Below are 14,998 nucleotides of genomic sequence, written 5' to 3'. Positions count from 1 at the left end.
ACATTATTTTAATTCTACTAAACAACTTTTGAAACGTCGAGTAAGAATAAATATGGTAAAGTAATAATAACGTGTGCCCATTGGAGTTTAATGAATCCGAATTATTTACGTTTGTAAGTAGGTATTATGTTTACAATATTTTAAATTATTTTCAGGTGCATTCAAAGCGCCCGTGTTGATTTTGTTTATACTCCCGGCTGGGATCCAAATCGGTATGAACATAGTGTTGTTCGTTCTCACCGCAATCCACTGCAACAAAGTGAAGAATGAAATTCACCGGATGCAATCAAGCAGCTTGGGAGAGCGGTGTAAAAGGAGATTTGTGGCCGATAGAGCAAAGTGAGCTTGCTACCAATTCATTATTTTCTACTTTTTGTTCAAGTATTTTTTAAATTGACTACATTCCGATGCAGCGCTCGAATTGGAAAATTTTACGAACCGGGTTACTAAATAATTTTCTGAAAATATTAATATGTTTATTTATTTTTATGTATATTATATTAAAAATGTATGTTAGATTTTTTTTTATTATACCTACAATGACTTAACTCAGATATACAGAAGTACAACATATTATAATACAATTTCTGTATTAAACTTCATATAATTTATTAAGTATATAAAGTAAATTAATTTAATTATTTTTTAATAATAATTGAAGGTGTCCCTCGAAAAGGGTCAATATGCAAAAACCAAATTTTACAGTAGAAAGGAAAACAGCATAATATTACATATCAATAATTTTAGAGATTTTTAGTACCTGCTATGATTTTTAAGGCAATTAATGTCAATAATTAAAATTATAGCCATACATCACTGAAATTTTTGTTATTTATATATTTAAGCGTGTTTTTCGTAAAATTACATCGTTTCAGATACACGATGAATCTCAAATTATTCATCGTGATGGGAGTCAGTTGGGTGTTAGAGATTGTTTCATCGCTCTATGATGAACCGCATGAGCTGTGGTATGTTGCAGACTTCATGAATACTCTGCAAGGCATTCCCCTGTTCTGTATTCTGGTGCTGAAGAGGAAGGTCTATCGCCTTATGAAGAAACGATTGGGTATGTATATCGTATTAGCAAAAAGTCATGAGAACAATGCGTGTTAAATAGCAATGAATCAATATCATTTTAGAGTTCAGATGGTGGCATGTATTTTTATTATATTATGTTTATCAATTCACAGTGGCAGTTTTAGATATGTGGAGGCTCGAGGCGCTGATAAGTTTGTTGTACCCTTGTGAAAAATTTTACTTGTGAGATAAACCGCCATTGGGTGTGAAAAATATTGTATTATTGTAAATATATTGCCATGATTAAAAACCAACAAATAAAATATAATGCATGTTTTTATAAAATATTGGTACGTAACAACCGCCTCATTTGCTTCAACTTCATGGAAAACTGCCACTGATAATAATTTACCGTTATTATAGCGTCAATTACATTGAGCTTCTTTACGATCTGTTTGTTGGCGAATTTACAATCTGCCTGTAAAGTCGACCAGTGTAATCATCGAACAAGCTAATAAGAAGGTTGTAAACACTCTACACGCCGGCGTGTGGGCCTACTGCGTCTGCGCAGTAGAGCGCAGTAGCAACCTCCTGGTAAAAAAACGAACTACGTTCTGTCAAAATAGTGGCTGGCTTGTGGCTTCTTAGCGAATGGAAAGTTTTGCGTGTAATCATCAAATCGCAGTAGCTGAATCGACCGCTTTTAAATTCGCCAACAAACAGCTCGTAAAGAAGCTCAATGTAATTGACGCTTAAGCTATTTTTAGTCCACGAATAGCTATCAAGCAGAAATTTTCAGATACCTACCCTCCATAATCAATTTTTACAATCAACTTCCCTCAGACTAAAAATGCTGACTTTAGTCTTGTTTGAAAAATGAAAGCCAGCTTTTATTTATGAATTTGTCAACAGCCATTTATTTGCAATGTAGTTATGGCAATATTGTAATAAAGTATTGTAATTTAATACTATACAAGAAATTGTTATAAAAATATACTTCTGTCTAATCTAATGTAATAATCTAGAGGCCATCCATGGACCGAAACCATATGCGGTTTAGATCCGTGTGCTATACTAAACTTATGATTTTTGTTCATGAAAATATTATATTTTCACTAAATTTGTAAGTGGAAGTGTACAGTATAAACGGATACGATCAGATGCTTATAATATACTTGTGAAAATATATTTCCATGAACAGAAAAGATAAGCTTAGTATAGCACACGGTTCGAAACCGCATACGGTTTCAGTCCATGGATTAATTTTGGATGCTCAATATGTTTATGAGATTCAAGTATTTTGTTTTACATAACTGTTAGTAACTTACAACAATTTTATTCATAACAAAATAGTGTTTGAAGAATATTGACTTCAATATAAAAAGTTTTATTTTGCTGTTTTAGGATTCAGTGGCAGCCAGCAAAAATCTGGTGATCCAAATCTCCTTTCATCCCAAACAAAATGACTAACAATAATAATACTTATGCATACTTTAGAATTTAATAACAATGCTTTAAATGGTACTACAAATAAAGGAGCTATTCAATTATTTATAATGAGCTAAGTACATTTGTCAGAATATTGACTCATACTGTTATAATTGCCTCTAGATAAAAATGCACACCAAAAGTAGCACCACAAGTTCCATGGCCTTCTGTACACACACAACGCATGTGTTTTATGTAACTGCTATATTACATAATATACTTTATTGCAGTATATAATGGGTTCCATACCCATGAGTTGAGCAAGGTGTATAATAGGGGATCACCAACTACTTACTACCACAGTAAACTGGAAAAATAATGAATAATATTTTGTGCAAACTTATAATGTCTGCGTATTTATATGACACTCAAAAGGAAATTACATTTACTGAAGTTATACTTCTTTAGGCGCGTTTGGAAAATCAGATCAGAGTGTATTTTTGGCGTGTGACATGTAACACATAATTTATTTTTTCACATGAAAAAAATTGCACTCGATTGGATTCGAACCACGATTGTTCGGTTATCAGCCGAACACACTGCCTTTACGCCACAGTATGATAATGCAATCGTGACGATTATACAGTATAATATTATAGTTTATTCCGTTGCCTAAGAAGCGAATTTATTATTATATGTACGAAGAATTCTTCCGTTGCCTAGGAAACAAATTTATTATTGTTGGCCAAAATAAAATAAAAACAACGAAAAATAATTAAATAATTTTTATAGTGATATAAGTTAAAGTGTCTAGAAATAAACCAGTGGTACCCCAATAAGCGGCCCTCCTTTATTCTAGTTTTTATTGATATGGGGCAATTAAAACGTCAATTCTGTCTTATATCATATTTATTATTTGACAGATCTGAAACATGACATCTCGCGCAATGATGTGATCATAGCCGACCATAGTGACCATATAATAAGGAATATGGATTACATATTTTGATAGGTGAAAAATATTCTTTCGCGTTGTGAATTGTACCTACTCCTTTTTATGTGATCAGCTGTCAAAACTAAGCTTAATATTTTTAAGTGTGATAGGTACGTTACTTTTGTTTGGTATTACATATTTAGTTTATGTGAAAACTATTTTCTAACTGTTTGAATATTTTTGGTTGATGTGAATTTTGACTAACGCGGTGTGCTATTATTTTATTTTGTTACGCCAAAGAAGTATAACTTCTAACGTGCGTACATAAGTACACACACCAATTTTTTATTTTTACACTCGGTTAACCACATTGACTAACAAAATTAGAAGTCTAAGTCCATTCGCACATCCAAAATCGTCTTGCCTGGGACATGGTCATAAATCAAAACTGCCAGCAATATTGCAACTCTCTTCCACACACAGGCAAGAAAAATGTTGAAACTAATCAAAAGGCAGCATCTGCATATTAAGCGTCATAACTACATTTTGCTATTCTACTTGTGACCCATGCCAAGTGAAATTTATTACATGCAACAAGCATATTTTTTATATCTACCAAAAATGTTGCACTGGCGCTATGCGCGGCAGGCTGTTATGTTATACTATGTGTTTTGAGAAAACATAATATAATCAATCACATTGACAAATTCAACGTATTTATTGTATGTATTATGTTAATAAAATTGCAATGAACGATATATCCTCAAACAATTACATATACAGTCACTTCCGTATGGCAACGATAAGAATTAAGTACCCATTCAAGAGACTAGAAAAAGTTCTAGACTGATGGCGAAATTAACAAACGGACAATAATCAGTCAAACCAAATGCCATTTTAAAAGTAATGTAAAGTGAACGAACAAAGACTAGTAAAGTGAGAGAAAATGTGATGATTTGATGACTTGATTTAACATTCCTATTGGATAAAATTTTAGTTTATTAATATTTTTAGTGTCTTGTGTAATCAAAATTATTGCATGTTACTTGAATATAAAAATACATTCCGACTAAAAAAAGGTTGAGAACATGTTCTTTAAATATAATTTGGTATTATGACAGTTATCACTGATCCAACTGCTGATTATAAATTATCAGAAATAATTTAAGATCACCAAAAAGTGTTTGGATGTATAAATTTGTTTATTTAATGAAAATGAATCAATTGCTCCATGACTCAAACACTTTCTGCATTAATATTATTATAATACACTCAACGGACGGTGGTAGATAAACAAATAACTTCGATATCGGACTGGAGATAAACCAGTATCTCTCTTTGGATTGTAGGAGATGGAAGATTACATTTTGTTTCTATTAGATTTATGTGTGCACTTCCATTCATTTAGGTTGCAATGTGCGATAATCTACACATTTGAACAATGTTCAATAGAAACTGCAATCGTTTTGTACATAAACTTTGATTGAGAAGCTAATTTTAGTTTGTATTGCCGTAGTATGAAATTATTTGAAGGAAATAGGGAATTTTAGCAAAGTGAACCTTAGCAGATTATAATACAATTTGAATATTTACGTCTTGTTGACTGGTTTTTATAATCACAATATCCAGTGGAAAATTAATACACAATTCTTAAATTTTCAAATTTTAGATATTGCAAGCAATTTATTATTTATATTACATATTAGTAAGCAGTTTCCTGTTTGTCATGGTTTAAGTTGAATTTCATAAATCTTTCAAAGGTTCAACAACCATCTTCTATTAAAGAGGGGTTCTGAGCCTTTTTTAAGTTGTCACGCCCTTGTATAATAATCAAGTCATATGTGCATGACATTTTAATAGGGCGAAGGAAACACATTAAAAATATAACAAATTTTCTATCATATTATGAAGGTACAGGAGAAGAACATGTTATGTCACACGAATGTCAAATCAAGATATTGTTGATTAAAGACTTTAAAGTCAATGACTCTAAAGGGCCTCGGTTTTTGTCTGGTGTTGCTTATAGCGCTCATCTGTTCATCCGGCGTTTCACAGGGGGAAACTATTGGTTTATGATTCCCATGCACTATCAAGAGTGTCAAGTCTGACGTGAATGTAGACGACATGTCATGTTCTCCACCTGTACCTAGCCTTTGTATTTTTTTTTAATGGATTAATATTGATTTGACTTTTTATTCAGTTTAATAGTCAATCATTTACTGAGTATCACATTTGAAAGAAATAAATAATGTAACATAATGTGAAATTTTGTCAAAAAACTCATATTCCACAATATGTTTGAGACACACGTTGAACATTGAGAGACACCGATTAAAAAATAATTTTGATATAAAATTTTGTGTCATGGCCAATAATTTTTTAGTTCATTATTTAGTTGTTGGTGACTTCCAGGAAAACATGTCATTCTCCTGGGGGTCGTGAGCTATTTGGAACCCATGCCCCATTACATGACTGTGACTAGATGATCTCATTAATAAACATCAATTATCGAAACATACATTGTACGGAAGGTTATTGATTAATAATTGCTAGTTTTGCCATTGATTCAAAACTCAGCAAAGCTTTATTGGCTAAAATTCTACTCATTTACACTGTATTTCATTTCACAAGGCGACCTCTTTTGAATCAAATTGTAATTAGGAGGTGTCAGCCTCCAAGTAAATATAACTACCATTATTATGACATGCATCACTATGAGCGGCATCTAGTGATGGGATTGCGAAACATGCAATTAAACGCAATTTAGTGAAAATATTATACTTTTAAAAGTGTTTTAATATTTTGGAGACTAATTAAAGATTAAAGCTAAAAAAAAAATATATATTGTAGCACGGGACCTCCGAATACTTTCTCACTCGCACAGCGGCCGTCGCCTACAGTCAAGGCGGGCGCCCCCACCACAGTGCGTTCCCACTATCAAGTCGTTCCCCACCGAAGCGCACCGGCCTTATCAGCTGAACGGCGAGGAAGGGGTCGCCCAGTTGGCAATATAAGGCGACACACGGCCTAGAAACATCAGTTAACCTTGAGCCAGCTTGGCCCTGACTCAGCATAGTAGTCTTGCTTGGTCTGAAAACAATATACACGGCTTTCCGTAACTCTATCAGACCACAGTGAGCTACTCTTGCAGACCCAGCTCAACACAGTAGTCTTGCTTACTCTGACAACGGTATACACGGCTTCCCGTAACTCTATCAGTGTACAGTGAGCTATTGTGGTGAGCCAGGCACGAGCTCAGGTTTCACCATAGTTACACCTTCAACAACACAACGAACCCTTATAATATTTATTAAGGAAGTACCTACTTTCACCCTTATAATATATATATATATGTATAATAAACATTACAACACAAATATTAAAACCATCATATTATTTTCTAAATTCGAAGATAAATTTGAAATAGATAAAAGCATTCATTGAACAGTTTCAGCTTATTAGATTTCTTATGATTATTTTTGTCATAAAAATGTTATTTGATAACTTCTCTAGAATGTATTTTAAATAGTTCATAGTATTTTATGATGCTTAAATCAGCGTTTCTCAACCGGTGGACCAGATGTCTATGCTAAAAATTCCAATAAAATCTTGAAAACCCGTGCACCTGTGTTGTGCACAGGGACGGCTCTAGTAAAGGAGCAAAGTGTGCACTGCACTCCCATCATCGATTAAATAAAAATATATAATATACAACCCCCATGTATTCCGAAAAATACGATATCGAAAACTTATACGAAATCAATCATTTTGAATTCCGCGCGCATTCGAGCAATACTGATTTCGACGCGCAACGCCACCGTCTACCAATCCACACGTAACTACACCAATGAGACGCGACTAATACACATACCTCCATCGGTGAGACATGGCAAGGAGCAAAATTCAAAGTGTACCTTGAGTTTACACTATTTTTCACGCATACATTTAAAAATTCACAACAGCAAATGAGGCTAGTAGAATCAAAACCAACAAAGTTCTATAAGACTACATGAATCTTCGTTGGAAATGATGTTTTCCAAGTTAATTCTTCAGGAGGTTGCTTGTACCTAATGCCATAGCACACAAAGCTTAACTCGGCGTTCGGACAATAAAACCATACACTGGCCGATATAAATATTCCAACACAAGCGCTTAGGCCACGCGTCGAGATATAGTTGGAAGCCTAATTATTGATGACTAATGTCATGTCGATGCATGCCGTGCAAAAATAGAAATATATTCCCGACTTATTTATCAAACGGTTAGTTTAGTAAGTTTAGTTCAACGTACGCCGCTCCCGGTTTCACCGATTTCGCCGATATTACTCGTATTATGCTAACGTTGGTGGATTAATTTTTTTATTTTCATTTTGAGATTACCCTATTACTATTAGTGTTTCAATAGGTAGGTATCTTAAATTAGATGTACACACAGTTCAGTTCAGCTTGTTGATTTTTTTAATCAGGTGGGTATTTTACAGAAACGCTGTTATTGAGAATAAATAGGTACTTAGGTGTAGAATTGTAGACGTAGGTGGGTGGGTAGCTTTTAACAATTAATTATCCTAGTGTTTGTCGTATTGAAGTAGGTACCTAGTTACATAGGACTTATAATATTTATTATTACGTTTATTTTGTACAAATAGGTAGGTAGGTATCTATTCAATAAGAAGGAAATGGAGCATAGGTACTGTCGTTGAATGAGAATTTTACAAGTGGAATTATTATTGTTCATCGTTATTTTAATGAGCGATTCACATCGAGACGGATGACAGTTTACATTGGCCGACATTATTAGCTCAGCCAGGTATTCATTCATTGAACGGTACCTACCTACCTATTTATAATTTTTCTTATTTGAAACGATAATGGGGCCCTATTTCGTGGTCGATTTGAGATTAGGTGGTACCTATTTTGATAGGTAAGTAAGTACGATAAAAAGGCCCCATTTCTTTCGTGGTCATTTTGAGATTAGGTAGGTATCATTAACCTTATCATTAGGTAGGTAACTGTGTAGGTAGTATGTCGATAACTACCCACTGTCCTATAGTTTAATGGGAATTAATTTTCCGAGTCGAATTCATGAAGCAATTATTATTCACATCGGCGCATCATCTATTCTATAGGTGGGTAAGTATAAAGACTGCTTTCGGATCACAATAAGTGCTAATACTTCGATACAACCCTACCTTGGATAGCTGCCGTAGCGGCAGAATGTCATCAATGGGAATTTAGAGCATAAATCGACGATTCAATGCAATAACGTCATCGTAGGTATCGTGACAATGCATTCATTAAACGAAGCTGCGATTTTATATGACAGATCACAGCACTGTCGTGTCGCGGGAACGTTCTGCGATTTGAATCTGACATGGGCTGATTTTAAAGAAAATACCGAAGATATTGATTTTTCCCACTCAATATCGACGTTTCGGCTTAAATATGTTCAATAAGCATGTCACTCATCATGTTAAATGTGCCGAAATTCCTTCGTTGCAAAGTTTATATCATTTTTTGCAGTTCGACGTTTAACATAGGGGCAGATTGGCAATGCGCGGAGGTGACATTTATTTTTTATAACTTTTATTATAACTATCTTATTACTCGATGGACAACGTTAAAACTTTGGGGAATATGTAAATATGCATCGTCTAAAACATATCTACAATGCGGCTGCACGCAATGAATTTTTAAAAATCGGCGGTCACAGTTAGAGTTCCGTAAACAACGCGACCGAATTATGCCAAATTATCAGCTATGTTTCGCATTAATCATTTCAAAATCATACGTATATTTAAAATGTGTACTGAAGAGAGCTAGCCGCCTACCTAGCCGGCTGGCTTTATATTTTAGTAAATGAATTTTTTTAAATCGGGTAATTTAATACTTAATTATAAATAATGAATAATTATTATTAACGTGACAAATTTTAACTTAAAAATGAACTAATAGTCTTATACAGTAGAGAAGATTTCTACGTTACTGTTGGAGCATTATTGCTACTTCAACTTTTCACTAATAATAATTTACTGGAAGTATTTGGCAAAAGTGTTACCCTATTAAAAATAATTTGAACAATCCCGATGATTTCAGTAGGAAGTGAGCGTTGTTTCTCAACTTTAGAAAAGGTTAAGTCATTTTTGAGAAATACAATGACTCAAGACAGGCTAAATGCTCTTGCGATGTTAAGTATAGAAAAACAATTGATATCGTCAACACCAGACTTTAATGTTCGTGTTATCGACGTGTTTTCAAAATCGATGGAAGATGGGGACTTCTTGCATAAATAGGTGAGTTTTTTTGCACTCCCTCATATTCTTGTCACCGGCCGCCACTGGTTGTGCATTGTGTTTTTATTCTCAAAATAGATTAATGGTTTTATGTGATGAAATCAACCGCGATCAGATGTGATTATACGTTACTACATAAATAATATTTTTTATGTCTGTATTAGCGGTCCACAAAACGTTTCTTCTATTTTCAATGGTCCGTAGGTGTAAAAAGGTTGAGAAACTTTAAATAACATTGATTTTTCCATTGGTACTGTTTAAATGTATAATATAATATATTTGTAAGTTTACCTTTGAATTAAAAAAATATATTTTAGCGTATTAAATTTTACTTATTGTAAGTAAAAATTTAATAAGTCAAATGGTAGGTAAAATTTAATAGATTATTGTGATAAAAATATTCCAAAATAATGATATTTTTTAAGATCATGTTAAATTTATTGTGATATTGTATGGTAAAAAAATGACTGAAATAACTCCTCACTGTAACATAATATAAAAAGACTAACATATTATAATTAGTGTGTTTTTTCTAGTCCTAACAGGGTGTCAGATAAAATAACATAATAAACGTGTCGGTAGATTTCAAAATCAAGTATAGAATATTTAAAATTAATAAATTCCACATTTTGATAATGCAGAAATGTTAGAAAGCAGTAGTTCTTCAGCAATTCACAAAATAGTAAAAAATACCTAAAGGTGGACTTGGCTGATTTTGAAATGTAGCACACAATTACTATGTCGATGTTTACTTGTCTTGTATGTGTTAACCAGTGGAGAGTATATTCATTGGGCATAAACAAACATTCCAAATTACGGGTTAATTACTTAAAGCTTGAGCTACTTTACGAGCTGCTTGTTGGCGAATTTACAATCTGCCTGTAAAGTCGCCCAGTGTCATCATCGAATAAGCTAACAAGCAGATTGTAAACACTCTACCGAGAAAAGTTGAAAGTCGGTCAACTTTACACGCTACACGCCGGCGTGTGGGCCTACTGTGTCAGCGCAGTAGAGCGCAGTAGCAACCTCCCGGTAAAAAAACGAACTACGTTCTGTCAAAATAGTCGCTGGCTTGTGGCTTCTCAGCGAATGGAAAGTTTTGTGTGTCATCATCACAATTGCAGTAGCTGAATCGCCCGCTACTTAATTCGCCAACAAACAACTCGTAAAGAAGCTCAATGTAATTGACGCTTAACACACTTTTTGTGAAATAAAAAAAAACGGTGTGTTTACTTATATACGCGCGTTAGAAGTTATACTTCTTTGGCGTAACAAAACAAAAACAAAACTTGTGATAAATTAGATTCTTTGACTAGCTCTTAATTATCTTGTTAAATTACACATCAAGAAAAAGGAATTATGTTCCGCTTATTGGAATGCCGTTGGTTTATTTTTATACACTTTAATTTATATTACTAAATTATGTAATGGTTTCTCATTTTTTTTATTTTTAAAGTACCAACAGTCACTCTGATGTTTAACTGTTTGTTTACGTAAGGAATTGCAAATGGCCGACAATAATAAATTCGCTGTCTAGGCAACGGAAGAATTCTGAACTATAATATTATACTGTATAATCGTCACGATTGCAGTATCATACTGTGGTGTAAAGGTAGTGCGTTCGGCTGATAACCGAACAATCGGTGGTTCGAATCCAGTCGAGTGCATTTTTTTCTGTGTGAAAATATAAATTATGTGTTACATGTCACACGCCAAAAATACACTGATCTGATTTCCCAAACGCGCCTAATGAAGTATAACTTCAAAAAGACTAACATATTATAATTAGTGTGTTTTTTCAAGTCCTAACAGGGTGTCAAACAAAATAACATAATATACTATGTCGATGTCTACTTGTCTTGTGTTAACCAGTGGAGAGTCTATTCATTGGCCATAAACAAACATTCCAAATTACGGGTTAATGACCTAACACACTTTTTGTAAAATAAAGCAATTGGTATTTTAAAATGCCTGTTACTTTCACTTTGATTGTGTAATAACTATTGGTATTGCTTTTGTAACTAATCATAATCATCCATCCCGTTATTTCAGGCTTAGAAAAGATCAGTCCACGGAGAAGAAGTGAAATGACTATGGGAGCGACGACAACATCAGCATTGTCAACGTCTGTCTCCGAGTCAAATGGAAAGAAATATATTGTTAAAAATATGTCATCTCCTCGTCTGTCCATTCCTGCAGTGAACAACAGAAAAATCTCAACATAGGTGACGTTTACTATAAAAACAAGAATATTCTATGTTTCGTACATAACTTAAATACAATTAATTTTATGAGTGATACTTGTTATAAAATTATGAATGAAGTGCCAGTTTTAATAATATATAACATTATATTGTTAATTTGTAAATATTAGATTGTTATATTATAGTGTGTAGTTTTAAGAGTGTGAATCCTTTTTCTTCTTTGGCCATATCCGCTCCTGAAATCACACAGCGCCTCTAAGAATCCCTGTCACTCGCCAGCCAGTCTTTTTGCTTTTTCTCCGGTCATACCAGCATCCCATAGCTCCGTTGTATATAGGTACTTTGTGGTTGGTATTTAGCGGCCAGATTGCTGGAATCTGGTTTGTTTGAAGCAAGCCACGTCCAATGTCGTCTCTTCTCTCTTAGTGTGATGAGAGACTGCTTGGTTCACTCTTTTTCTTCTGGTTATTTCTAAAGTTATATCACAACACACCCCGTATTCGCTGCATATATCTATTCTAATCACGTAGTATAAGGTGCCATGACTCTCAACCATAAAGCAGTACCGTCAGATTGCAAGCTTTTTTTTACGTGAGACAAAATTCTAGAGATATCGTAACAAATATTGTTGAGAAAAATACATTATTGTCGCTTAGCAAGTAGACAACTGCTGGTACCCAAGAGGCACTAAACAACAACAAGGATGTCCTAAAACCCAATGGATAGACAAACTCGTAAAGTATCTCATAAACTCATAAAACTCATACAGGCAGCGAAGAACTAGGGACGGAGAACAGTTGAGGGAGCTAGTAGAGGCCTTCATCTAGCAGTCGATCGATCCCGGCTGATGATGATATTAATATATTCATTTTTTTGATGAAATATAATATTATGTTGCTTGTGTAAAAATATGTGTTTAGTAACACAACATTTTTGAAATATCCAAATCTTTGAAATTTAGATATAAATGTAGCAGTTCACGAACGACAGTTTACTGCGGACGAATTACAATTTACGCGTAAATTTAATTAATGTTACCACTATTATTTCTGACTGCTCTTAGATTAAGCCTATTGAACCGTTTTCTCTTGCTCAACGTCGCTCTAACTATGTCATATTTTCTGGCAAAACTATCGAACTTCATGCTTATATGGTATGCTTATAATGCTCTAATTACATGAGGAGACATAACGGCTCATATTAATCATTGTAAGTAATCGTCAATCTTAAATAACACTTACAAGCAATGATTCAGTTGCCGCTTTGATCGCCTTGGCCCTTATTTTGATTGGTTCATAATATTTATATTGTGTCGCTAGTACTTAAAATTATAAATAAATCAAAAAGACCTCTCGGTCATATTGTTGGCTATATGCATGATGTATAATATTATACATGTTAATTTTCTAATCTATCACATTATTATTATAAATGAACAGTGGCACCTGTGAATAAAAACTATGACTTTTTTATCAGAACAATTTGTTCACTGCAGAGAACTGCAAGTTTTTAAATAAAATTTCATTCACACAACAAAAGCAACACCACGCTATTTTAGGGGTTCGCAGTCTTTCCTCATATTTTCATGTTTAAAATGCCACTGCAAACTGTTGGAAATTGCATTTGGGCAAGTTGCTGATTGTATTTACTAACAATATGTTACTTTTGATTCGTATTATTACTGTGTGTTCAAATAAAGTCAGTCAACTTTATTATAAACGTAAGCACCAATCTGTCACTCCAATCACCGGAGTTGTGTCAGACTAAAATTAAAATTGTTTTATTCTGCCCACATCTCAATGAAAAATTTTAGAAAAAGATTTTAAATGACATTATTTCTCAATCGGGCCAGATGGTTGGTGTAAGTCACTGAGTCTGCCATGTAATTTGTACTTTACAGTGTACACAGGCAAATTTAGTAAAGCATTAGTATTCGGCCTATTTACACGTGTCGGTATTAGTGCGAGTAGCGGATACTGATGATTAGTACTAAGCCCGTGTAAACAAGCCCTAACTGTAATTATTGGTACTGTATGAATTATTAAGAATAATCTATGACTAAATATTCTAATATATATTGTATATTATATAATATAATATGTTGATAAGATTGATGTATTTGAAGTACATAGTATGTATGTACTAATGAATTTCATTACAAAATTACAAATATTAAAGTCCAACATAATCAAATAGTATTGTAATGTATATTCCTAACAATTTATCCTGCTTATTACTGCCAAAAATATTTTTTAAAATTGTTATTATATACAAAATAATGTAATATTTAATAAATTAAAAAATTATGTGATTGTAGTTTTTGCAACTATTTTTATTTTCTATATTAATGTGTCATTATTACACTAGAACCATCATAATCTTGGCTACGGTTTTGATAGCACTGTAAGCAGTGTTACAAACTCTATTGGGCGTCGGGGACGTATATTTAAATCTGAAAGTGTGGTTACGTCCGTAGTTCCTTAGATCACTGTAATGACATCCGTAGTCAAGATATAATGGAAAGGCTATAACAAGAGGTTGCCAAACTTGTTTTTATTACTGACATTATTTATTTGACACATTCCATATAAGCCGATGATTTAATATGATGGCATTGCAAAGTATTCGGCTCTTCAATATTATTTATTAATAAAACATACTTATCATACTTTCATCAAACACTGAAATGATGCATTTTTATATGAATATATTTGTACTTAAGATAGTAATATTAATAGATGTCTTGTTAGTAAGTATATTCATACTTTATACATTTTTAATGTCTGTAAGGAATGTGTTAAGTATAAAATTAGTCCAATATATACATACCATTACATCATTGTACCTAGATGTCTATAAAGAATTACAAATATCATGTAAAAGATCAAAGAAAATAAATGCTTTAAAAACTATAATGTTTGTATAATTTGACATGTTTTCAAGTCATTATATAAATTTCATGCAAATTTTAATATTGTAATATTGTCATCTTATTAGGTGTACCTACCTATCTCTAACTTAATCTTGATGTGTTGAGCGGATTGTAATCATTTTGTAATAAAAAAAATACTGATAACATTTTGATTCATTTGGTTTTATTTTCAATGAGATTTATTTACATTGTTA

General features: G+C 33.1%; 1 protein-coding gene across 1 annotated transcript in view; it reads left to right on the top strand.

The window, feature by feature from the left end:
- The window catches only part of LOC147066153 (G protein-coupled receptor Mth2-like), a 90,630-nt gene extending 76,966 nt beyond the window's left edge, over positions 1–13,664 (top strand). Inside the window, exons 6-8 of the mRNA XM_085955837.1 lie at positions 156–339; positions 876–1,066; positions 11,721–13,664. Of these exons, the coding sequence (XP_085811963.1) occupies positions 156–339; positions 876–1,066; positions 11,721–11,893 (548 nt within the window). The 3' untranslated portion in view covers positions 11,894–13,664. The remainder of the gene's footprint in view (positions 1–155; positions 340–875; positions 1,067–11,720) is intronic.
- Positions 13,665–14,998: the final 1,334 nt, after the last annotated feature.

Source organism: Rhyacophila brunnea, unplaced genomic scaffold (genome assembly GCF_057557595.1).
Source record: "Rhyacophila brunnea isolate RB1 unplaced genomic scaffold, BYU_Rbru_1.0 scaffold_5, whole genome shotgun sequence".
NCBI classification, from domain to species: Eukaryota; Metazoa; Arthropoda; class Insecta; order Trichoptera; family Rhyacophilidae; genus Rhyacophila; species Rhyacophila brunnea.
The sequence above is the reverse complement of the archived record's forward strand: the minus strand, read 5'-3'. Positions and strand labels throughout refer to the sequence as shown.